Source organism: Camelus bactrianus, chromosome 8 (genome assembly GCF_048773025.1).
Source record: "Camelus bactrianus isolate YW-2024 breed Bactrian camel chromosome 8, ASM4877302v1, whole genome shotgun sequence".
Lineage (NCBI taxonomy): Eukaryota > Metazoa > Chordata > Mammalia > Artiodactyla > Camelidae > Camelus > Camelus bactrianus.
This window is the reverse complement of record NC_133546.1, coordinates 52,093,972-52,120,685: the sequence shown is the minus strand read 5'-3', so window position 1 is coordinate 52,120,685 and position 26,714 is coordinate 52,093,972. Positions and strand designations below refer to the sequence as shown.

Sequence of the window (26,714 nt, the reverse complement as noted above, 5' to 3'; positions counted from 1 at the left end):
GTAGGACTGTTTCCCCTTTCAAGGCACTCAACTATCACAGAGGGCCAAAAGTCTAAATTTAAATTTTATTTTCTGCGAGTGACCTGATATTTTGGACAGGGAATACATTATGTAGCAGGAGACTGTTAATCACTCAGGCTAGGCAAAATTCATTTACAGTTAGAATGGCGATCGGTAACATTATACTTCTAAATGTATAAAGCCTTTTCTTGGGTAAGAACAGTGATAAATTTCCAACATTAAAGGCAAAAAAAAAAAAATCACTACATTTTTAACAGGCAGGGTCAGATTGGTAGAGGGTTCTTCAAATTAGTGAATTTACTGCTCAGTAATGGTCTTTCCCTTACGGCTTCTTAGTAAAATATTGACCTCCTCCTACAAGAATGGTTGCAGACTTTTCAGTTGTAATGTCCTCTTCAGAGATCCTCTCTCAAGATACATGACCATCTCTCCAACTGAAGGCAGAAAGCTCTGCACAAAAGAACATTTAGCACGTATTATATTTGCTGGAGTGACAGATCCAAGGACAAAGCAAAGTGCAAGCACAACAGAAGTTCTAAGAGCTTTATTTAAATACTTTCTTTTAATGTTCCCCCTCACTGGGCTTCAGAGCCTTTCACTGTATTTTCAGTTCAACAAAATCAGTGATTTGTCTTAATGCCAATAGGAAACAAGTCTCTTGAATACCCACTAGTTTGGCCCAGATAGCCAAAACTAGCTCATAGTATTCTTCCCTACAAATATCAACAGAAGGCTTTTCCAATGACACTCAAACCAGTGATGTTGGAAGGACTTGCAGCTGTAATGTGACATATGGCTGTTGTTGGAGTTATTTCTCAGATTATGCCCATGGTCTCACCCATAAATGTGTTGTAGAGTCTACAATTTTATTTTGCTATAAAGCTAAGAATCTATTTAATATTTTAAAATTCAATTTTATGATTTTATATAAACTTTTTCAAGTTAAGGGTAAAGTGCTCCCTCCTTACAGGTAAGTTTTATCCCTTTGAAATGATACATTATTACACCCACTCAAGTTTAACTGATAAATTATTGTATTTACAAAATTACATATAAATTGGTTAACTTAGGAAAATTTTATCTAAACACTACCATAATCAGAATATGGCAGATTTAACCTGTGTTTTTATAGGAAACTCTGGGTGACACCTAATAAAACTTTATGTAACTCATCACATGAGCTATTTTAAGGACTAATAAAAACCTCATTTTCTCATTTAAGTTTAGACATTACAACCAAAGTCTACTTAAAATTGAAGCACTTAAAGGCTAGAAGTATTTAAGACCTTAGAGGTAATCTAATCTCTACCTTTATATACAGTTAGAAAAATTGAGGCCCACAGTGAATAAGTGATTTATCCAAAATACATCAAACAGCAGAGCCAGGACAACCCAATGAATCTAATTATTATTTTCACTAAACCATGCCTAATATATTTTAGAAACTTCAATAATTTAAAATAGACTTTAATGTATAAGAAAAGAAAAACTCAGTTTAAGTGTAAAGATTTCTGTTAAGACTTTGGGCCTTATATAATTTCTATGTAAACATTCCCACAGAAAATAAAAAAATCTCATCTACTAATTATATCTCATCTCTTTCTTTGAAGAAACAGAGTAACTCAAACACTGAAAGATAGATGATGTTTGGAAGGTTCACCTATTGTGTATTTTACCATTAGAAATAGATGCTTTTTTAAAAAGATATTTTACAATGGCAGAAAACATATACACTGAGATTCTACACCAATCTTTATTTATATTTTGGGGCCTGAAACAAACCTTGTAATTCTCTCTTCCAAATTACATTTTATTCTCTTAATGGTGTGGTTTACCCCCACTCCACAAAAACAAGTATGATCGATATACTAGAAATATTTTAAAAGAAAATCTCTTAAGACAGTTTTTGTTAACCAATCCAGACCAATGATTGTTTCAAAATTTAATCTATTAATCTTCTGGTGGTGTCATTTTAGAAAAGATTTCATAACCAAATTACACATCTAATTAACTTATGTGTAAGTTTTAGTGATCACATCCCAAATCATGGAAGCCCTGTTTTATAAAATCTTACCACTCAAGGTAAACATATGTCATTACATGTCAATGAAATGATACTCTAAACTGAAAACCCAAGTATCTAATTATAACACTGATGTATTTACTAATAATCACATACATCATGATATTTAAATATCTACAGATTTAAGTAAGAAGCTTGCATATTATGGCAGAGTATTCAAACTGTCAAATACTACTTTTGGCTCCATCTAGTTCATATCTTGTCCAAAAATGTGCATATCATAGCCAGCAGAACTTTTCTGTAGAATTTTATTTTGAAAATATTATTTCACTTGAAGATTGATCTAAAAAACATTTTAAGATATGAAAATGTTATACAACTTATCTATTACAAATTAACTGGATAATTGATTCTGCAATTAAGTACACTGTGTTAGCTCACCTACATAAAAAATATTGCACATTTTCCTTTACTTTGTCTCCAGCTGGGACTGATGTCTAAACTATACAGAATTCCAAACTATTTAAAAGTTATTGTGTGAAATGTCAACTTTATAAATATCAGAACTAAATGCACTGTAAAAAACAACCATTTTGGTAAACATGCATTTATTCACAGTTGATTTATTTCATCTAGATAAATGCATAATTGCTCAAAATTATTTAAGAACCTATGTGGAGGTACAAGAGCATACTATACAAATCCACTTCTACCTTAATTTTGAGGAAACACTGATCTCGGCAAAAACCTGGCTTATTTTAAAATAACTATTGCTGGTAAGAAGGCATACTTTAAAACTGTGCTGTGATCTGCACCTGTTGTTTTTTTCTTTTTAAATTAAAATTTAAGAGCATTTGTTTTCAGAGATTTATCTATTGTGACATAACTGAGTAATCATAAAAATGGACACTGTAAACAGCTGAGCATTTAAATGCCTGCAGAGCCTCATTTTACTCAGTTTATGACTGCCTTAAATTGCTAGACCATTCACTGATCATAATTTTAAAAAACTGACAAAACCAGATGATTTTAATGTTAAGAAATTGACACAAATGCATAATACAGCATTCCTCCACTGAGCTGAGATCATATTATACTTAAAAAAAATAAATATATTGAATTGTGAGTCTTAGTTCTATAATAATCCCAAAGTGTTTGAAATATGCTTCTAAAACAAGTGGGTAACTGCAGAGTATAGTTCCAGACTTGACTATTAGTGTCAAACACAATTGTTTCTTATAAATAATTCTAATGGTGTACTGGCTTGATCAATTCCAGCAATTTCATTTTACAGGCATGAACCATACTTTTTACACACAGAGAATATATTACTTGAAAATCCCCCAAACAGGAAGAAAAGTTTATAAAGCTGTGAAATGCTTCCAAATGAAAGTAAAGGTCTATTTCTGGCCCTCTTCTATACCCTTATGGTTGAAATTTGACAAAAATCCATGGGTACAATTTACAAACTGACAAACTAAGTTAAAACCATTTCCTTTGGGGGAGGTGAGAGGAAGTACCTTTAAAACCTGTTATACAAAATTCCAGCTGCCTTTTTATGAAAGTACTTTCCTTAGATTAGAATCATAAAATTAAGGTGCAAGAGGTTAACAAAAATGAACTAAAGAGCTTTATTGACATCACAGTACATTCAAGAATAATTTTAAGAACATTACAGCTGAAAGAGAATGCCATGTTTATAGTCTTATTATGCACTATTTTTTGAAAAAAATGTAATACAAAGAAATCCTATTAAGTAACTTGGAGCAGCATTTGGAAAAAGTACACCTATTTACAGATTAAAAAAAAAAAATTCTGGTTTCACCTACACAGCCACAATGTGCCTCTATAATGAGACAAGCCCTTAAAACTCATGGAATTTTTTAAACATCATGGCATTCTGGCCACATCATTCCTCAGCGTTTACGACGGGGAGGGGTTGTTGATCTGAAAAAAAAAGGGAAAAGACAAAATTTAAAAATAAAAATGTATTTTAAATTAAAGAATCTGCAATTTTCAAATAAATACTATTATATAGGATTTCTAAAATTATTTAAGACTATGATCATTTATCAAGTACCAAACTGAGTTTATTAAAGAGAGAGAGAGAAAGGACACTTTCAACTTTGAATAAATTCAAAATTTTTTTTAAAAATCAGACAAAATACTTTAAAAAGTATACTACCTTGATCGGGACTTAGACTTGTGTTTGCGGCTTGCCTTCTTACCAGACCTTTGAGATTTCTCCATGGATCGCGATCGACTATGTTTAGGCTTCTTAGCCTTCTTTTCTTTGCTACTTCCTGGAGATTCAGAACTGCTCCTTCCACTAGAATCAGAGCCTGAATGTTTTTTACTATCTTTGGTAGTACTTTTCTTACTATCCTGTCTAGAATCATGTCTTATGATTTTAACAGATATAGAACCACTCCTTGAGAATGTTCTTTCACTTTCTCGTTTCCTTTTTAACCTATCATCCTGACTACTGAACTTAAAATCTTTGTCTTCCCGTTTTTGTTTCTCTTTCCTTTTATCCTGTTCACGCTCCCTTTCTTTGTCTTTCTTTTTCCTGTCTTTGTCTATACTTCGACTCCTCTCCTTTTTTCTCTCTTGTTCTTTAGCCTCACCTTTATGCTTATGACTGCTCCCACTAAGATTTCCACGCTGATCATCAATTTTACGCCTATCTCGACTCCTACTGCGACTGGACCGATTGGTTCGCCTATCCCTCGAGCGACTTCTACTTCTACGTCTCTCTCGGGAAGGACTTCGATTTCTTCGTCTTTCTCTTTCAATGCTATTTCTATTAGATCTCCTCCTATCTCTAATCTTTATTCTAGCCCTATTGCTCTCTATTTTAATCCTGCGAGAGTAACTTCTACTTCTACTACGTCTAGCTTTAATTGTTGGAGATCTACTCCTACTATGTCTCTTTTTCCTTTTAGGAGAAGAAGATCGAGAAGAAGTGCGACTACTACCTGAGCTAGAACTGTACGAAGAGCTAGAGACAGTACTACTAGTACTACTAGTTCTGCTATTGCTACTGGAACTACCACTACTAGAACTTCCTGATCTACTCCTTCCTTGTTTCTCTTTTTCTTTATGCTCTTTTTTGGGTTCTAAAGCTGACGTAGTTTCATTTGGAGTTCTTTTCTTTTCACTAACCACATCACCGTCTGCTTCTCTTGCTTCTAGTAGTGACAAACTATTTTGCTCTTTATGAATAAATTCATTCATCTCTTTTGTAACCCTTTCTGTTTGTTGCTTTTCTTCTGAAACAGAAAAAGACAAAAACACTAAGAAAGGCAAAAATACAACGAAGAAACTCCCATACTAACCAAATTTCAAGCTACCAGACTATTAAAAACACACCAGCACCGTTCAATAGAAATAGAACACAAGCCACATAAGTAATTCAAGATTTTCTAGTAGCTACATTTAAAAAAGTAAAAAGAAACAGGTGAAATTAATTTTAATATTTTATTAACCCAACATATATAAAAAATATTATCATGTCAACATGTAATCCATTAAAAAGAATACTGAGATAGCCTGCTTTTTTTTTTTTTTTAAAGTATTCTTTAAAATCTAGTGTGTATTTTATACATAATTATACATCTCAGTTTGGGCTAGCTACATTTCAAATGCTCCATAGCTACATGTAGTCAGCTACCCTCCTAGACAGTCTAGCCACAGAGTACCAAAGTACAGAGGTACATGCGAAGTAAGAAAAGATTTCCTTTTTGTACAGTAAGGTAACTAGAAGCTAAATAAGTAATTTATAGGAAATTTTTGACTGTTAACTCTCAGTAATTACTTTTCAAATTGTCCAAATAAGATTTCCCAAAAAAGCAATTCTAAATAAATATTCTTTCATTATTCTTAGTACTGTTACATAAACCAAGAATTGCATTCATGTATTTTACATTAAAATAAATTCTAAAAAGTCCTCTATTACCCTTAACTATGCTTTTCAATGATTTACAATATATTTCCCCTATTTCAAAAATATTTTTTCATTTTAAGAACCTTAATAAGAAATGAAAATACACTAACAGCTTAACTTATAACCACTGGAATTAATGTCTCCCAAAATAAAACAAATTAACAGCTTAACTTTTATAAACCACATATTTTAAATACTACAATTTTGATTTTAAGTTTGATAAAAATTGCAAATGAGCTAAAAACCTTAGTTTCAGTTACATCACATTATTTATAATCTAGTCTTGCTTCTATCCTTTGATATTTTTAGGTTGGTTGAAAAAGAGAAAGAAATACAAACAGAATTGTATAAAAATTGAGTCTAAAAGATATACCTTCCATCTGTTTATCATGTAACAGCTGCAGTTCTTTTTCTTTTCTCCAAAAAGCTTCCTGTTTTTGCCGGATTCGGTGCCGTAATTCCTCATCATCAGTGTCAGATGACTCGGAGCCTCTGTCGCTCCTCTCATCTTCACTGTCTCCTGATCCGTAACCACCCAGTCCACCTGTGTGCATAAAGCCCAGTCTATCATATGTAAAAATTATTCTATGAACTAAAAACCTTTTAAGGTCTGAGAAGAAAGTTCATTTCTTTTCTCACTGCCTTTTCCTGGAAGAATATGCTTATTCGGGGTGGGGAGTATACATTACAATTCTTAAAATGGTACATATAACCCTCAAGAAAACTGATACTTAGTATCTTATTCCTTCTGGAATATTTCATGTATTCCTCACCGTAAGGGAGCCTTGAGAATGATTTTGTCTTACTGTCCACGCTAACCAACCAAACCATTTAACAGGGCAGTAACAAAGCCTCACTAAAAGCATAATCAATTCAACCACCTTAAACAAATTTATGATGATCCTAAAAATATTTCTAAAATTAACTCTTTCATTGTTCAAAGCTTAGAAATTCAAGGGATGCCAAGTATTTTTTCCCTAACAAAATTAGAATATTGTAATTCTCAATGGTACAGAAATGGTATGTTGCTAAAACTACTCCCCACCCTGAAGTGATCTAAATAGTAATAACAAAATCACATGGGCATTTGGTTTTATCCATTTCTGTTGATCCTCACAAAAATTAACTTGAAATGGTGTGGAAAAGGCAAATTCAAGTTTTTATATACTTGATAATATATCATGCAAATAATAAATTACGAACACATCACTACTATTATGCTGTAAGAAAACCCTTTCCTCTATTAAAACTTGACTTGCTGCAACACAATCTAAATAAAGGTCCTTAAAAGCATTAGAGGATAGGTTCTTCCCTAAGGCATGTATGCAGTAATTCTGAAAGTGAGCTTAAATACTATGACGGCTAAACTATGAACTATTACAACTTGCCCCAATAAACTGTGAATTAGCCACCATATTTATAATAATCCCACGTGAATGCTTTAGTTAAAAAAAAAAAAAGCAAACCTTTTAGAGGCTGATATAACCCTAAGACCTAAATTTTATAAACTGAGTAGGAATAGTACAGTTTCAAAACAGAATACGCAGAGAGAGACAAGGTAAGTGTGATTTTCCCTTTAAGGCCCTCTCACAAATAAGGAGAATACTTACCGAGTCCAGTGAGGGAAGCCAGTGCACTGGACTGTGCCAGCTGTTTTGCAGGAGCTTTGTATCACATCAACAACAGGAACAACATGTTAACACAAATAGCCACGATTTCATAGTCATGAGAGTCTATGGTATTGTTAAATCTACTACTATTGCTGCTTTTTGGGGAGAGAAGAAACATTAAAAACATAACATTCATTTTAAACCAGTATCATGGCTGGCCTTGAAATTATAATTCTGATGTGAGCTGAAATTGGTTGACAATAAGGAAAAATGTTGACCAGTACATTGATTTTTTACTTTTGTGGTACTGCCCATTATTTAAATTTTGTTTTAAATATATTTTTTTAACTGTAACTAAAAATACACAGGTGATGGTGAGCATTACTTGCTTCTGTAAAAATTGTAAGTGGTAAACTGAAAATTCTGAAGGTTCATAATTCAATTCCTTAGTCAAACTAACTGTATTAGAAATCATACACCAATACCATGGTATCTATAAAAAAATCAAGTAAAATCAAGAATTTTCCACACTACATTTTTTAGAACAGCATAATTGCTAATTTGTATTCAAGTGGGTTGGATAAAACAAAAATATTTGTAGAGTTTTAATATGGTGTCTAATAAATCTAACCTTTCCCAAAGAGTTAAAACATGCAGGAAGAGAATATTCAAAATTTGCCAGTAATTCAACAAGGACAACAAAAGAAGTCCAAAGTAGCCACCAAACCAAAACACCCCCAGAAAAAGAAAACCAAGAACACCCACAATATACCTTTCGTTGCTTTCCGGTGTGCATCTTTGGCTACATAATAAATTTCTTCATCTGTGACATCCAGTAAAATTTCAGTTAGAAGCATTTTTGTCAGCAACATCTAAGGAAAGATTTTTTTTTTCTGATTTAATTATTTGACATTTTCAAAAAAAATTAAAAGGCAAGGCCATTTTATAAAGCATTTTTAAAGATCAGATCAACTATTTCAAGGAATAAAATACCTTGAAAATTACTGTAAAATATCAAAACTTTAAAAAATTTCAAAATCACACAGATTAAAGAAAAATATATAAACTTAACTGAATAGTAGAGACACTGAATTCTAATTCTAACAAAACATTTTTTTAAAAGTCCCTATTAAAAACTCCCACAGGTGTTTTAAGTTGTGAGGACTATCTCTTCATCTAATAATACATAATTAGCAGCACAACGCTACTTTCTTGAGTCACTTAGGAACTTACCCCTCAACTTAACCCTCAACTCAAGGTAAAACTTGAGGGGAAAAAAACCAAAATAAGGAAAAGGCAGTTATTCCATTCTGTGAGATGAAGTCCTTTTTTTTTCTTGATTACTGTAATACAGAGTAAAATAGATTGGAAATACGAGCTGGATTCTAGCACTGGTTTGGCTACCAACAGCTGTTTTCAAATGTAGACTATAAGTTAGACCCTTAACCTCTGGGCTCCAGATTACTCATCTAATTAAATGAGAGTCCACTGAATCAGCATCATCTAAAAACATCCCAAATATCACTGGTTGTTCTGTATCAGAAATGCAGCATATTACATTCCCAAATTTAAGAAAATGACAATACACATTTTAGATATTAAAGGCTTGCATTGAAGAAATATGTTTAACTGTGCTTACCAGTGCTTCCTAAATTTTTTTCTATGCAGTCTTTTAATCTTTCTCAGTATTCAAAAAACACTTTACACAACACTGTAAACTGACTGTACGTCAATTAAAAAAAATTTAAAAACAAAACCCAAAAAACCCAAAACACACTTTAGAAAATAATAGATCAATAAATATTCTCTTGGGTCTCATGTAGTAAAATGCTGTTTACCTACAACATCGGAACTAGAAAGTGTGTTTAATGAATCACTGCTTTATAAGCTGTGATTTCATATTATAAGTGTTACTTGGATTTTGCAGACATTTTTGCCCAGTAAATATACATTTCATAACAGTTTCATGAGTTCTCAGTTTAAGTGTTTTAAGACAGCCAATCAATAACTTACAAAAAATTATAAACAAGATATATCCTGTAACATAAAGTATCTATCAATTATACCTCAATAAAAATTTTTTTTAAATGCTGTACATGGTAAGAAATTTAACATTTTACCATTTGATACTCTTTCTCTTCTTCAGTCATCTCTGGTTCACTTTGCTCTTCTTGAGGAACTGGAGATGGACTTCTGGTGACTTTTCCACTGCTTGCAGCCTCAACATTTTCAGTGTCTTCATCTTCTTCATCGCTATCCTAAAAAAATAATATGGGTGGTCAAATTCATGCTCACAATGTAAAATAATTATCTTGGATACTCTACTTTAAAATCCCAAATTAATATGAAACAGATAAATATAAATGAAATTTCTCTCTAAATTACATTTTTATGCTATAGATTTCACTTGGTAATATAAAGTATTACCTGAGAGGAAATATAAGATTGCCATATGGCTAGTAAGAATCAATTTTAATTATTTTCCAACTTTTTTTCCTTAGTCAAATTTTATCTTATTTTATAAATAACCAGAAGCACCATGCCCAGAGACTGATTTAATTAATATCTATCATATATGATGATCCTGAAATGAGTGCTGTGTAGAATTCTGGATAAATGGACCAGTCATATTATTCAGTGTAACTTTTACAGCTGTAAATTAAAGCTATTTACCTAAAATCATGTGACTTGAAAAATTTAAAGTCAATTTCCAGATCACAGCTTGCTAGTGAAATTTGCTTTTTAGCTATGTAATGGACAGACAGGTAAAAAATGAGGTCTACTTCAGACAGAGGAAATATCAGCAGTTTGTCTCTCTGTGTGGCTTTAGCTTTTCAGTGTCCAGATAGCATACCTTGAAAGGAGGACCCTTCTTTAGGCAAAGAAGTTTTCCATAATCACTCTTAACAATCCTACCATGTAAAAGACAAAGTGATCACTTAAATACTACTATGGAAAGACTATCTGAACCAGAGGAAGAATACATGTAACACAAGCCAATGGCATTTGGGAGGAGAGGGAAGATAACCTCCAAAGCTTTTTTGAGACAAAAAAACATCAAACCTGGAAATCAATTATTTCATGTAACGGTTTAAAAAAATTTTTTTAAGGTAAACTTTAATAGTGATAGTCGGTTGTTTCTTACCTGTATAAACCCAGAACAAAAATCACACCCTTAACATGGTTCTTTTGTTAAAAAATAAAAATAATTTATGGTATTCATCGAATTTAAGCAAAACCAATGTCTGCTTAAATCTTGTTACTTGTTGTCTTTGAGGCTTATTGTTGAAGCAGAAAATGGCCTCGGGATGATGACCCATTTCCTAACTTGCATGCTGGCCAGTGCATGGCTGCTATACCAGCAAGGAGTATATTGCTACTGAACAAAAAATTCTTAAGCCACTCATGACATCTAACTAATGAAGATTTAAAGATTTAAACTTTATGTTACTTTCAGTGCTTATGTCAAAAACTATGAAAGTTATTACATCCTCTGGTGTAATTTTGCTTTACAGTCCACCACCAGGGAATTAGCTGTCCTACAACAAAAGAACAGATTTGTTTGTCAAGGGAAAATCTATTATCTAGCATCTCACTGAAACTCATTGAATAATTTCTGTCTGGAATAAAATGTTTTATAAATTCACCACCCCATTCCTCCTTACTACATAACACATACATAAAAACATAATCCTCAATACACTTACTGAAAGTAATCTCAGGGACATTAATACTTTTCTATAGGCTAAAATAATACCTATTTCTTTCAATAAACTTTTCACACAGATAGCACATGGAGTTTCATGTCAGGAGAGTCTACTTACAAATTTACTTCTCTGAGGTAAACGAGGGCCATCTCCTCCTTCAGAATCTTCTGTGGCCTTCTTTTCTTTTTTGGACAATTGTGAACGCTGCTGTTCCATTCTTTCTTTCTCCAATTTCTTCTGCTTTTCACGTTCCATTTTCTCAAGACCTTCTCGAATCCAAGCTGGAAGAGTCCTGCGTTTTACTGCATCTGTTTCACATGGGAAAAAAATATTCACAAGTCAGTCAAGTAAAAATCATCAATGCATGAGTTCCTTATACTTGAATTTCTACAATCATTGCAAGTAAATTTTAAAAAAAGAACTCTAGTGCCATATGAAAGCTTAGAACAAATACTATCATTCTCCAGGAAGACAGCGGTAATAAAAACAATCTGAAACATCACGCTTTTCTTTAAAATCATCACTTTTAATAGCAATAGTTAACATTTTCTTAATGCTTACAATGTGCCAGGGAACTATAAGAGCACATTAAACCATCTCACTTAATCCTAAAAAAGCCCTAAAAGAGCACTACTATTACTCCATCTCCTTTTCATGTGAGGAAACTGAGGCTCAAAAAGATTAAGTGATGTGCTCAAGGTTACAAAGATAGTAAGTAATGATATGAGCTAGTTCAGAGCCAAACTGTTACATTATGCTTCTTTCTAGAATATGAAAACAGAACAGAGTTAAACAAAAGCTCAAGTCCACCGTCATATTAAGAATTCATTTGAACTAGTATTATTCTGTAACTTAAAAAAGAAATGAGAATCTTCCTAAATTGTCTACTTTGTGATTAAAAAGGAAAGACTTAAACGTTCTGGCCCATTAAGTTCCGGATTTGGATTTCCAGATAGAAAGTAATATAAATATGTAACTTGACACTGGCAATAAATTAGTTTTAATGCTATTTAAAAATCAAAACTGTCTGCCAAATACTATAGAAAGTGAAATAATCAAAGAAAAATTAATCTGACAGCAGCATACTGGATGAACTGAGAGTGGAAAGAGTCCAGAGACAAGAGAACTAGGAGGTTTAAAAGGGGTAAGTGTTCATATACTAACACAATGTATCTAATTATAAACATCTAAGAAAATAACATGTTATGGCCATGATAAATGTATATTTCATCACAAAATCTGGAGTTTAAGGTAAAGACTTATTTTAAAGATTTCAAAACTTTTAGTATTTTAGACCAGTATCTTTTTTCTAATCTTAAGGTTTATGACTATAAAATGATAGGATTTTAAAGTATCAATTCCTAACATCAAGCTATTATAAGAACTTAAAGAAAACAAAACATCCTTTTTTATATGATCAAGAAATCATGCCAATTGTGGTTCACTAAACTTAAATAGCTACCAATTTGTGGAGGCTCCTGCTTCACAGGAAGTGCAATAGGTGAACGCTGTCGATCCCTGAATGATGATGGCCTTTCTCTTCGATTCTGGGGAGGTGCCGGAGGTCCTGGAGGTCCTGGTTGCCAATAAGGAGGATGAAATCCACCTTGCGGTGGACCAAAAGCAGCCCCATGCTGAAAGAGTATTGCAGTTTATTTTTCTTCACATTAAAGTAACATACTCTCTGGGACACACGTGTGTTATGAACTGGGACAGTAGAAATCCATGTGTGCAGCAAATCCAAGAATTCCATGGTTCTAATATCCACCGATATTTCTGTAGCCCCAAGAACCTAGGCTTACTTTTCTTAAGAAAGACAAAGATGTTCTGCCTTTGTAAATGCAAAGAGCCATATAAAATCCAGCTGATTCACTCTTTTTAAGAAGTATAGAAAAGGATATGTATATGAGCTTTTTCATTCTGAATCCATTTATTAACTATTCCTTCTACTACCAAGAGATCAAATAAATGTCAATTTTTCTGTAACTAGAAAATACAGGAAAAAAATTTTTAAATCAATTCCAACTTCCTACTTGTGAACTTATTTCTATAATCTTGCAAGAAATATCTATTTTAAGCAAGGATGAAAACTACTGAATCACTACATTAAATATTTTTTGCAATTTTGTCATTTTCAGAGGCTTTTCTAAGCCAGACGCTAACAGAGCTCTTTGACTTGTTAGCATAAGGATCTACCAAGCAAATGTGGTGTAAGTAGAAGCTCCCTGCTACTACATTTTTTTCAAAACCAAACAAAAACTTTCATATCTATATAATAAATTAGTACACAGTAAGTATCTGAATATATATGAATAAGAGGATTACTGTCTCAAAGTGAATACTGTTTACATTGTGCCTGTTAGCCACACAATTAGTGAAATAACATATGTTTTTCAAAATTTTAAATGATGATAGCTCAGTTTAAAGGTAACAATTGCAATCCATTATTTCAAAATGACATCTAGCACTATAATTTAAGGGTGAACCCTGGCAGAGTAGTTAGAGAAAACAAAGCCCCACATAATGACACTATTCCCCATAGAGTTCTATGTCCCTAGGAATGAATTAGATGCTACAAAGGAAATTATGTACAATTCCATTAACATGTCATGTCAGAATGGAAAAAAACAAAACAAAACACTAGAAAAAGTTGTAATTCTACACAGCAGAAGAAACTGCATTTAGGAAGATGAGCTATGCTTTTCATGTGTTTTATTTATGTCTTAACTATAATCTATTATTGATAAATAATGTATTCAACTACTGTGCATTTTCTAAACTTTATTTAATATTTAAATATACCATCTTGAAGTTATAAATTAGAAAACAAAACATCATATAGCTATTGCACTTACACATTTTTCATTTTATCCAAATTTCCCCCTAATAATCCTTTATACCATTTTCCTAAGCAAATAAACCAGAAAATAAAAATCTAATGAATTATAATACTCAAAAATTGGTAGCTTTTCTGAGACATAATGTGCGCTTATCTGTACAAGACTGAAAAGTGAAACACATAACTTAGGTACTCTTGATGAGACACTTCCAAAGAATGGATTACGTGCACATCTACAATATTAAAGCAACAAAATATCTTTCACCTGATAGTCAAACTGGTTCACTGGCCCCACTGCAAAATTATCGGGTGGTCCACCAAAGTTGTGATTGTTCTGGTTAAATATATGCCTGTTGTCAGGGGCAAATTCCCCACTGTCCTGACTGTTGCTGTCTTCGGAAGGAGGAACAATGTCCATTGGGCCTGGTGTTGGTGGCATCCATGGCTGATCTGGAGGGGGGTGTGGGGGTTGCTGATGCATTCCCCATTCTATTTAGGATTTAGGCATAAAAACATTCAACAGGGGGTTATAACAAAATCAACACAAATTTTTAAGATCTCAAGAAAGCTAGATTTTTCAGTAAAGAAACAGATTAAAGAATTTATGACTTCTTGGTCAAATTCCTACCTTAAAAATAAGCAATGAATTAATCTAATAAATAATTCAAATGAGCTAACTCCACTCTAATTCACATCCTAAACAAATGGAAACCAAATGCCCAAAATTATCTTTAATGAACATAACAAAATCCAAAGCAATTTTTTTGTTGAATTTTTCTTTCTGTTCAGTAACAACACCATAAAAATAATACCTTAAGATTTTATAAGATTTCTTTCTTCCACGAACACATTTATCCTCACAACATCCCTGTGAGGTAGGGAGAAATCAGGAAATTATTTTTGCCAATTTCAGGAGGAGAAATTGAGGCACAAAGAGGTAAATCACTTGCTTGGGACACAAAGAAAGCCAGCAGAGTAAAGTTGGGGATGTGGAAATGCTAGGATAAGTCACTGATGAAATGAGGAACCAAAACATTTCAAACATGGGGAAATTTGGTGTAGTCTCAAAAAAACTAGAAATGAACTACCTCCTACTATCAAAGACTAGAGTATTCTTTATCCTTTTAAAAGTGGTATTAAAGGATCAATTACTTAAGTTTTTTATTCTTACATTGAGAAACAATAATAAGTACTAATAGGGAAAGGGAGATAAGACTTTACCATTAGCATACTCAAATGTAAGATTCCTCTAAATAATTTGAAGTGACTATTAAAAATAATAACACAAGTCATAGAAAATTGAACTAGCATCAAGGAACCTAAATCATACTGTGAAGTAAAAAAGCAAACAAACAAAAAAATAAAACAGATAAAAACTTATGGAAGATCTTCACTATCTGAAAAAAAGGGAAGAGAAAGATGGGTGGATGGTAAGGGCAGAGTATATTTGACAGACTAATTCGTCACATAGTGACACAATTTTTCTTTAATTAGAGACTAGACATGTTTTGCTCTGCCAGTGCTGCTTCTGAAAAGGCCAGAGGTTGCAACAGAGAGACATAGAATGCTCTCTTCCCTAGATGCCAAGTGAGGTTTCCAGTGTTCCCAGCCCCTGTCAGCCTAGGAATGAAGAACCAAGAAAAGAATCAAACTGAGTGCCACAATGCTAGCAGAATGAGTATAGAATAATTTTAACCACAAAATTTCAAGGTCAAATCTAATTGAAACTGCCTAGTCTGTAAGGAGCATTAATTTCAAGAAGTCATAAAACTAAGCAAAATAAACAATTTTAATCCTCATTCTAAACCCTCATTTTATTTGTAAACTAGTCCTAAAATTTGGAAAACATAAAAAACAAACCTGGTTGCCACATTCTGTTAAAGTTTGAATCCCCTTGAAAATTCCCATGATTGTTTGGACCAGATTCCATTGTAGACATATCTTGTCCATTTGGCATCATTCCTGGCGGTTGTTCTACCATGCTTTGCTGTCCTGAAGCTTCTCTTTGGGCAATCCAAGCTTGAGCCAATGCAGCCCAGTCAATCTGGCCTACCACAATTTGATATAGCAGAATTTAGCATTCAGAATGTAGGAGCTAAAAGAATAGTGCCTCTATGTAAAACAAGCATTTCAGTTATTCCTTACTAGAGATTTAAAATATTACAGAATATTATAGCTGGAAAAAATGCTTAGAAAATAACCCATATTCAGGCTACAAGACAATATAAACTATTTAAGACATTCAGTAAAGGACTCCACAAAAACAACCAATTTCTAATATTAACTCTTAAAAAAATGTATTCCCTTGTACCTTAGTTTATTGAGTTTTTTAAAAACTTATTCCTTTTTTAAACCACCATAAAAACAAATGTTTAAACTCACTCTTTCTCAAACAGGTCCTATCCAAGTATACACTCGATCCCATATACCTCAGATGAGTATAGATATCTATTTCTGTTCCTTTTCAGTCACCTGTCTTTAGCATCTTTAACTCCCTTCTCTAGTCAAAATATACTTCCTTTACAACTTTTTAGCCATCCTTTATTGAAAATTCATTGTCTCTACTATCTTAGAGGTCTTCTTTTCCTCAAATATCTATGCTAAACATTTTAAGATCTAATATTAATAAAGAAAAAAGATTAAGATACAGTTTTTTACAACTCAGTTTAGCAAAGATTAAATAGGTATATTCTCATACATTTTGATGAAAATATAAATAGGCACAACTCATGTGAAGTTAAACTTGTGAAGTTAAACTTGGCAATATATATCTAAAACTTTGAAATGTGCAACTATGACCTACCCAATCTAGTTCTTGGATTTTTTCCTAAGAAAATAATTAGACAAGTTACAATGATATGTATACAAAATTATGGTAATGATTTCAAACAGTAAAAAGTCACAATCAATCACCTAAAAGTGAATTTATTACAGTACAGTCCTATAACAGAATGCAACGTAGCTACTAAAAAAAACAGGATTAACCCAGTAAAAAGGCAGGGCAGTGGAAGGGGCCATATTAAACAAAATTAGCTATGAAAATAACTATTAAAGTTAAGTAATAAATTGGGACTCCCTATACTTTTTTCTACATCTGTATATGCTTGAATTATTCCATATTAAAGAGAAATTTTAAAATGACCACCAGTTGACTATGATCTACATAGAACTGTAAAATTCAGAATTAACAAAAGTATGCTTTACTTAAGCAACATATTTATGAAAGATTTTCCTTTCTTTAGAAAACAAAAACTAAATCAGTTTTAAAAATGTAAAATCTTCACAAAGCTTTCTACCCTTTGAGGAAGTCTTCCAAAGGGAAATCCATTCCCTGATTATGTATGCTAGGCAAGATTATTTATGAGTAGAGATTAAAATCTAACCATAAAATGATCCAACACCAACCCCAATTCTATCTCACTTAATCCCATGGCCTATCTCTCACTCATCTCTATATACCTCTCCTCCTCCACCTCCCAGTTTAATTTGTTTCCTTACTTGGATCCTGCTGATGCTGGAATGACTGCATCCACTGTTGTTGGTTCAAGGGCCATTGCTGCCAAGGCTGTCCTCCTTGATCCCACATCCTGACTTTTAAAGTATGTCTGATTTTCTGTCTTCAACAAAATAAACATAGTTTAAAAATGGGAATGAGAGTTCTTTAATTTTAAAAGCTCACGTATCAGAAATTATTAGATGATGATACATTTAATGTGGTCAGAGCTCTAAAATTCTGGTCAAAAGGTTGCCAGAGGCAACTGGAATTTTTAGGTTGAAGCAAGAATAGGACTTCATGTTAATGCTGCTGTCAAGAGTTTGGGGGCAAGCATAGCTCTAATCAATGTGGCTCAAAAGGGAGAAGAAAATCTAATTTTTCCCAACATAAATCCCTGGAAATGTAATTACTTTGAAGATTATTAGAAAAGAGTGATTTAATCTTTCCCCAAACAATATTCATCGAAGAGGGTAACCAAACAGTTCTAGCTAATGAAGAAAAATTCTTTTTTATAAATTACAGTTAATGAATGCAGAAGGTGGAACAGATTTAGAAAACTACCATATTGCCAAACCTAATAAAAACAACTGATTCAGGCAATCTTAGAAGAAAAGTTCATGGGAAATCACAAATTCAAAGGCTGTCAAAATATCACCTCTACAGATTATCAGGTGTCTCCTTACTAGATAATATTATGTCCCCAGAATAACTATAAATATTTTCACCAAAAATGTTTTCCTGAATCCAACTGAGCTTTTTGGCTCTTGTTTCTAATATAAAGAAATTATAGGGGACAAAAGTTCTGGCCAAACAGTATCAAAAGAAACAGACAAGTCCAAAAGGTGAGAAAGTCTATGAGGCCAGGTTTCTTAACATGTAATTAGCACAGAAAAGTAGAGGGAAAAGAACATACATTAATACCTATTAAATCTAGGTGATGGGTACGGGGTGGGGGGTGCATCACACTAATATACTTGTCTTGTAAACTAATTTGAAAACTTTCACAATAAAAAGTTTTAAATGCCTACAAGTCATACTATCTTTGTACTTTATCCAACACTGACATACAGCCGTATTCAAAACCCAATGACACGAACAGTAAGCAGGGGATGTTTCTTCATTGTTTTGTACCCCAGGGCTCAGCATATGGCAGGTATTAAATAAATGTGTACTAAATAAATCCTTTTAGTTTGACTCTTCCCTCTATTCTAAAAACAAGACAAAACTACGCCTTAGTATTGCAGGATCACAAAAAAGTAGGAAAGCCAGATAATAAGGAAGTAATAGACATCAACTTAAATAGGACAATTGGCTATTACAATTCAGGCTCTCAGCGCTTGCAACTGAAGTCTTTGCAGCATTTTCAGAAAGTTACATAGTTCTATCAGTGGCAGATCCTGATCTCTCGACTGAACACTATAAATTAGGTTCATGTGAAAGGAATGCATTAGGAAGACGCATTCTTTTGTTACTTTGATTTACTTACGAGTCAAGTGCACTTGTCTTCCAGTTGTACTAACATATTCTATTATAACAGTTTTATTAGAATATGGCAAATAGGCACTATGTAGTACCGCACTTGAGGCCAACAACTGGATTGGGTATCAATCCCAAGCTATACTTCTTTTTCTAATCTCCCCTCAGATTTTTCCTTCTCCTTTGTTTTCCCTCTCTCTATTCCACCCTATACCTATACTATACCTCATTAGCACCCCTGAAAAGTAACCTAACAACTTTAATTAAAAGGTAACAAAGAGGAACACCAGAATATCAACTGCTATTTTGACTGACCTTAGAGGTTCACCTTCTGTTTAAAACTTAGGTTGATTCAGAACTATAGCTTGGAAGCATAGCAGCAAGATTACTTATGCCCTGAAAAAAAAAGTATACGTTTGCATTTAGACAATGAAGAGTTATGAGAATTAATATAACTAAATTCTACAGATGAAATACGTAAGTTGCAAATTAATTAATTTGGAAGTTTTTCTTCCATTAAGTTTATAATGAGAAAGGATTTACCTTTATAAAGTTAAAGGAAGCAGGTACATCAGAACTGAGAAAGCAAAGCTTTTAAACATTTTTCTTTCAAAATATGAACTTAAATGGTATAAATAAAGTAATAAATGCATTATTTCAGCTTTTTCTATGGAAGTCTAAGTTTAAAAATTAACATCAGCAAGCTGAGAACAATTTGTCCCTCAAACAGTTTAATTTCCTTCCGATTACATTAATACGTTTTTAAAGCCGACAGAAAGACAAATGTATTTATCTGTCTCTCAAAGGTACAGGACAGCTACTTGCTGTCCTAAAGCAAGTCACATAGCAGCCACTAAACAACAAATGAATAAACAAATGGTCTGGAGCTCCTTCTGTTTACTTTTAAAAGTTAATGATAAGGAAGCTGCTGAACTATACACACGAGAACCAAAAAGTTGGCGTAACCACGGCTTGCTGTGTTTTCCAAAGTTCTAATGGCATATCAAAGTTCAACGCATAGTAGGTTGTAAACTCATACAGGTAGGCATTAAAAACTAGCTCTACACAGTGCTTACTGGAGTTGCAAATAGATGTGTGCACATAGTAAAATCACTTTAATGTTGAAAGTGATGTGTACTGACTCCCTGTCATTTCCAAAACACAGATTTACTTTTCTAGAAATCATGCTAAACAAAGTTTCTTTTACTTACTCATGTTTAATGGTTGTCATGGACAACTTTTTAAATTCTCCTTTTAAGTTTTCTTACCACCACTTGTCACCTAGACTTCTGAATACAAGCTGATTCATGATGCCTACCCATACCACTCACTAACCGTATGAAATGTTGGCAAATTAACTGCTCTCCTTGGTTTTCTCATCTGTAAAATAGTGGATGTAGTTTACCTCAAAGGGTTATTGTGAGGATTAAATGGGAAACACATGAAAAATCAGCACAGACAGCTTCAGTAAGTAGTGGTTAATATCACCACCAAGACTTCCTCAGTTATCATTTTTGACAGCACTCAAGTTTACAACTAGGGGGTGGGGAAGGGGTGATCAAGCCAATCCATTTCTACTCAATTCCATTTTCTTCTCTCAAAGCAATTCAGGAGTTAGCCAGATTTCGTTTTATCTTCGGAAAAAAATCTTTCTGTCCCTACTTCTCACAATATCATAGGTTGAAGCTTTTATTTAAAAATACAAATAAACCAAAAAAACTTCCAAGTTTTCCTATGCATAGAGGTTTTATTGCATATTTTCAAGAGTTTGATTTGTATTACTTGTGGCCATTCTTCTGTTTGTTAAAACCAATCACGTCCACTTTTAATGTTTTCCAAAGCTTTCTTCCCCCAAAGTTTTTATAGAAGCTATTATTCAAATACAGTGTTTGGCACACTGAGGCTGAGAAAAATATGAAAAGAATGTGAAATTGTGAGAAGCAAAGCAGAATAAAAATGCAGTAAAGGTGACAGTAAAAGTCAGGGAAGTAAGAAGTTAGAAGCTATTTGATAAAATGCTTCAATTAAATCTGCAGTTGAGAAACTTTATTTGACTACAGAGGATGAGTGCTGAACAAGGGTGTAGGCAAAACACCAAATGTTTAGTCTTTTGGAGAGACAATTTAGCAGCAGAGCATATTATCAAAATTGTAAATACTCATCTCTCTGACCTAGCACCTTCACTTCAAAGACTTAAAAACCATGGGTAAGTATACTTACCATGTAGCTCAAAAACCTGCAGCAAGTTTGTAACAGTGAACATCTGCTTTTAGTGACACACAAAAGGCAGTAGGTGAGATAAGAGTGAATCATATAGTGGACTCCTATTTAGCCATTAAAATGAATAAGGCACATTTTTATACGCTGACATATATGGAAGTACAAATTGTATTCTTAAGTGAAAGAAAAATTATGTGACACAGGATGAATAATGATGCCGCCTGAGGTTTTTCTCTTTTTAAGAATGCAATTTAGTATAGAAAATTCCTAACAACAACAGAAAAATCTCTCAAAAGTAGTAAGCTCTGGGGAGGGAAAAGATCAGTCATTTTTTTATTTTATATCTTTCTGTATTCTCTGAGTTATTTTACCATGAGTGTGTATTTTAAAAAATAAATCTATTACAGATTTTTAAAGATACAAAGAATCAAAGAAAGCTAATCATGAAAATTTTCATGTGTTTTGTCACGGCTCAAACAAGAATCTTCTTGAGGGCAGAGGAAATGTCTCATAATTATCTGAATGCTCCAAAGTGCATTGACCATACTAAGTGGTGAAATATTTTCCTCATTCACTGAAATTTATTATCAAGTAAATCTATTAATAGTTAATGATGAAGATGCCATTCTAACACTGCTACTCTGATTTTATAACATCAAAAATCAATTCCAATTTATCAATTCTATAGTCTTAACTTTAAAGATCCTCAGCTCAATTTCTCAAGTTTGGAGACATTTAAATATTGGTGAGCCAGGCCGCAAGACTTTCCCTTTATAGGGTTAAATTAACTGCTATTTCCTTGGAAACAACTGGGATTTGGGAAGAACAGAAAGATCACCAACGATGGGTTACATGAGATCATGCATGTTATCAAACACAGCTGTAGAAACCTAGTTTATGAATATGACTAGTGTTATGCATTGAACTGTGTTCCTCTAGAAGATATGTTGAAGTCTTACCCCGACTCCAATAACTGTGACTGTGACCTTATTTGGAAATAAGGTCTTTGCAGATTTATTCAAGTCAAGATGAGGTCATACTGGATTAAAGTGGGTCCTAATCCAGTATGACTGGTGTCCTTACAAGAAGCAGAACAGATACACACACAGGGAAAATGCCAAGTGACTACAGAAGCAGACAGTGGAGTGTCTACAACCAAAGAAAGTCAAAGATGGCTGGGGACCACCAGAAACTAGAAAGAGGCAAGGAAGGATCCTACCCTAGAAGAGGGAAGGATGTCGGAAGGGAGGGAGATAGAGAGGGCTTGCAAGCACACACGCATGACCCTGCCAAAACCTTTATTTCAGTCATACTTCTAGCCTGGAGAACTGTAAAGAACAAATTTCTGTTGTTTTAAGGCCACTCAGTTTGTAGTAATCTAGTATAGTATCCCTAAAAAACTAATACAACCAGAAATAACCATCATTTATCTTATATGTTTCTTAGATGACTCTATATTAGAACATTCATTGCTTTGAGGTTCTTAAAATTACTTGTTTAAATGACAATCATTAATATTTATAAGTCATCTCATAGACTGTGCGACAAAGAGATAAATGAGAATGAAAATGGAGTGTTTGAAAGCCCTTAAGCAGCAACTGCAAAAATCAAAGAAATATAGAAATATACCTGTCCTTTGATGCATATAATGAAATGTTTCTCACATCAAACACAAAGCTTAGAAACCACAAAATGCAACAATCCTCTTCTCTGCTGCCACTTCAGTCCTATACATCAGGTAACTGATCTCAAAATCAAAAAATTCATTTGGATGAATTCAGGTTAGGTGGAAATGGCACTAACAAAGGTTAATTTTATAATCATCTGAAATGTGGTTAAAAAAATTTTTTTGCTATTTAATGTGACATGCATTTTGATATATACTGAAATACTTTGCAGCTCAAGAGAGGTAATCAAAAAATACTGGAGAATTGAATACTTTGGTTATAGATACAAAAAAAATGTGATAATTGAAAAGTAAATTTGGAAGGAAAAAAAAAAGATACAAAATTAAATGTAGAGAGCCTAAAGGAAACAACAACCCAGTAGCAATAAGCACACTTACCTTGGTTCTAATACCATTCTCAAAAAAAAAAAAAAAAAAATTAAGGATCATTAGAGAAATAGCTGAATCTTAGGACTGGGGCAAGAAATACACAAAATGAGCCTGGAGCATCTGGTAGCACCACGAAATAAGAAGGGGCTCAAAAAAAGGGGGGAGAAGATGGGGGGCATGTCAAAGACAACCTGAAACAGCTACCCATGTCCAAAGCTGGAACAACTTGGGCAACAAAATAAAGTAGTACTAGATTATAACAAATCATGACATAAATATCTACGAATTCTTACTGATATAAATAAATGATTAAGATAAATGGGAGGAAAAAGACAAATCTTCCATGCAGAAAAATTCCAAATAAATTATATAGATACTCCACCCTAAAGGAGGGACAGCATAACTCTCCACTCTTTAAGGGTAGCTTGTGCAAAGGGACTTCCTTCCCAATGAGTACAGTATGGAAAGGAGAGAGTGAATAGAGAAGGAGTAACTTTACAGTGGAGAAATTTGACAAACACTACCTCAAGTAGGTGATCAAGGTCGATATTAGCATGATAAGCCATGTTCATAGCATGTAGCCTTGACAGGATGTGACGAAAAGGCCACTTTACCTCTGTGATCTTCCTCCCCCAAATCCCTAAAATGAGTCTTATCATGAGAAAAAGATAAATTCCAATAGCAGGTCACCCTACTATACACCTGGCCATTACTCCTCAAAACTGTCAAGGTCATTGTATCGCTTTGCTAGACCTGCGGTAACAAAGTACCACAGATTGGGTGACCTGGACAACAGAAATTTATTTCCTTATAGTTCTGGATGCTACAAATCCAAGATCAAAATGTCAGCAGGGTTGGTTTAATTCTGGGGCCTCTCTCCCTGGCTACTAGATGGCTGTCTCCTACTTGTGTCTTTTACAAGATCTTCCCTCTTTTTGCAAGGACACCACTATAATGCATTAGGGCCCACCCTAATGACCTCATTTTACTTCTTTAAAGATCCAATCTCCAAATAAGTCATATTCTGAGGCACTGAAGTTAGGAACTCAGTCTATGACTTTTCAGCCTGCAACAGCCATAGAAAACAATGAAAGCTGGAGAAACACTTACAACCCAGAGAAGAACTAAGGCACATGACAACTAAATGTCATATGGTATCCTAAACGGGATCTTGGGACACCAAAAGGACATTAGATCTAAACTTAACAAACATGAATAAACTACGGACTTTAGATAACAATAATGTGTCAATATTGATCCATTAATTGTAACAAATGTGCCATACTAATATATGTTAGTAGGAGAAACTGTGTCAAAGGGTGGGGGGGAGTTTATATGGAAACTGCACCATCTGCTCAATTTTTCTGTCAATCAAACTGTTCTAAAAACACAGTCAAAAAAAATGTTTTAAACAGAGTCTCGAGAACCTCCCCCCCCCCTTTTTTTTTTGCGGAGGGAGGTAGTTAGGTTTACTTACTTATTAGTTTTTTTGATGGAGGTATTGGGAATTGAACCTAGAATCTTGTGCATGCTTATGCATGCACTCTACCATTGAGCTACAACCTCCCCCAAGACCATCTTAAAAGAACTAATTTACTGTTACTTTACCTATAGCCCCACAACATTTTACGAAACATTCCCACAGGTGAATCTTTAGTGTTGTTTTTGTCTTGGTTTTGCCTTGCTGCACTCAAATCAGAAATTCCAAGTTTATTCTGCTGTTCTATGAATTAACTACCAACAATCAAAATTTGCTGAGTACCCATGATATTCAAATGACAACAGTATCCACCAATGAACAATAAAACTTAAATGTTGGCTACTTTTTTCCCCCTGAAGCTTAATCCCTAGAGTCTATCACTTTAAAAACACAAAGATAATACAAACTAAGGAATCTAACTGCAGTTAGGACACAGTTGCCCTCGGCTGCGCCTGCGTAGTTGGAGAGGAACAGCACAGAAGGTCCAGGTCCGGGCACCCACCTCCTCCGCCCCTTTGCATCCCCTCCCCATAAGGGGGTAGCCAATGCGCACGCGCAGTGCTTAACGGCTAGTCAGGAACCTAACAATCACTCCCTTCTGGTCCGGGAGGAAACTCATAGTTAGAGGGGGAGGTCGTGAGCACTCTCTTTAATAAGAACGTTTCCTTTTCACCAGGAGCACCGCCGTGATTCAAGTCAGGCGGACACCACCGCTTTAAGGGAGATGAGGTTCCGGCGGTCGCGCCAAGCAGCGTACGCAGCCTACGTGTTTAAGTTATGCTACCCTCGCCACAAAAACCAAGAAGGTTGTAATGGCCGGCAAGTCCCCACACATAATTGTTTTCAACCACTTACCCACTCTGGTTCCGGAACACCGTTGTCGCTACCGTTCCTATAATACCTCTCCAACCCTTTCGATGCTTCTACTTCTTCACGAACAAGACAAGATGGCGCCCGATTGGTCTCACCCGGAAGTGAATAATAATAACATCCGTCTGTCATCTGAAGCCATACTGTCCCCGAGCTTGGTCTCTGACCACGTGACTGTACCGGGTTAACATGTCCCGGCGCCATTTTTGTTATGGGCAAAACCACCTCGACCGTGTAGTCAACACGATGCAACTGCTTGGACATTCCTGTACGTTACCTTTTAAAGTAGTCAGCGTCATGCCCGTCTCATTTTCATCTTAAAGTGGGCAAAAAGCCAAGAGTTTAAGTGTTCTCTGCAGAGCTCGATCAAAATTTTTACTTTCGCAACTTAAGCCTCCTCCCAAGGGTGTATGGTCGTTTCTGAAGAGGGGGCTGTGAGCTCGCGGCACTACTTTCAGACTACGGAGGGGCTCCAGGATTAAACTGAACCAACTCAGGCGGGTTGCTTGGTGCCCCTGAGCCGCGTTTTAGCGGACCTGAGTCTGGCCCGAACTTCCGTAGTGCTCCCGGCTTGTGTCTCACGGAGCACCGCCGAGAGCGCCGCGGAGGGTTCCGCCTCCGAGGAGACCAGACGTTAGTGAGGTGGCCGGTCTCGTTAGTGGCGACAGTGGAGACCTTAACTGACCCCGCAGCGGTTGTTCTTTGTTAACCTCAAAAAACGTCGCGCCCTCTTCCGGGGATGTTTACTCAGCTCGGCCTCACCCGGCTAGTCCCGGTGTTTCCTTCTTTCCCCGTGACCTTTAGGGAAAAGCGGCGGGGATGTCCAGTTCCCGTCCTGCTGCTCCTTTCTTTCAACCACAAGATGGCCTCCCGAAAGGACTTATGCAATGCAGTTCTGCGAATAGAATTCTTTAATTCTATGATGTTTTAATATAAAAACGACATTCACGTATCAAAGGTATCGATTCCA

The 26,714-nt window shown here is 34.5% G+C and overlaps 1 protein-coding gene across 4 annotated transcripts; it reads right to left on the bottom strand.

Annotated features, from left to right (window-relative positions):
• Positions 1 to 45: 45 nt before the first annotated feature.
• PNISR (PNN interacting serine and arginine rich protein) lies at positions 46 to 25,878 on the bottom strand. Of its 4 annotated transcripts, XR_834805.3 has the most exons (14): positions 25,730 to 25,877; positions 19,434 to 19,514; positions 17,645 to 17,763; positions 16,007 to 16,195; positions 14,412 to 14,635; positions 12,770 to 12,941; positions 11,425 to 11,615; positions 9,721 to 9,858; positions 8,373 to 8,472; positions 7,601 to 7,654; positions 6,364 to 6,534; positions 4,230 to 5,316; positions 3,874 to 3,991; positions 46 to 471 (listed from the first exon to the last, which is right to left on the bottom strand). XR_834805.3 is itself a non-coding variant. In XM_010948398.3 (13 exons), exons 3-13 carry the CDS (start codon positions 17,730 to 17,732, stop codon positions 3,961 to 3,963), a joined length of 2,445 nt encoding a protein of 814 aa, XP_010946700.1. In that variant the 5' UTR covers positions 17,733 to 17,763; positions 19,434 to 19,514; positions 25,730 to 25,877; the 3' UTR covers positions 3,652 to 3,960. The 4 variants fall into 4 exon arrangements, 3 of the variants coding, with proteins under 3 accessions (XP_010946700.1, XP_045367708.1, XP_045367709.1); XM_010948398.3 differs by lacking the exon at positions 46 to 471 and having other exon boundaries at positions 3,652 to 3,991; XM_045511752.2 differs by lacking the exons at positions 46 to 471; positions 3,874 to 3,991; positions 4,230 to 5,316; ... (2 more) ...; positions 8,373 to 8,472; positions 9,721 to 9,858 and having other exon boundaries at positions 11,477 to 11,615; positions 12,770 to 12,883; positions 25,730 to 25,878.
• Between the last annotated feature and the right edge of the window lie 836 nt (positions 25,879 to 26,714).

Excerpts from the sequence above, each read along its gene's own strand:
- PNISR (XM_010948398.3), bottom strand. The coding sequence starts at position 17,732 with ATGTGGGATCAAGGAGGACAGCCTTGGCAGCAATGGCCCTTGAACCAA. Across the intron at positions 6,535-7,600 it reads GGCTTCCCTCACTGGACTCG|GTGGACTGGGTGGTTACGGA; the intron begins GTAAGTATTCTC and ends TTATGCACACAG. Across the intron at positions 5,317-6,363 it reads ACATGATAAACAGATGGAAG|AAGAAAAGCAACAAACAGAA; the intron begins GTATATCTTTTA and ends TTTCTGTTTCAG.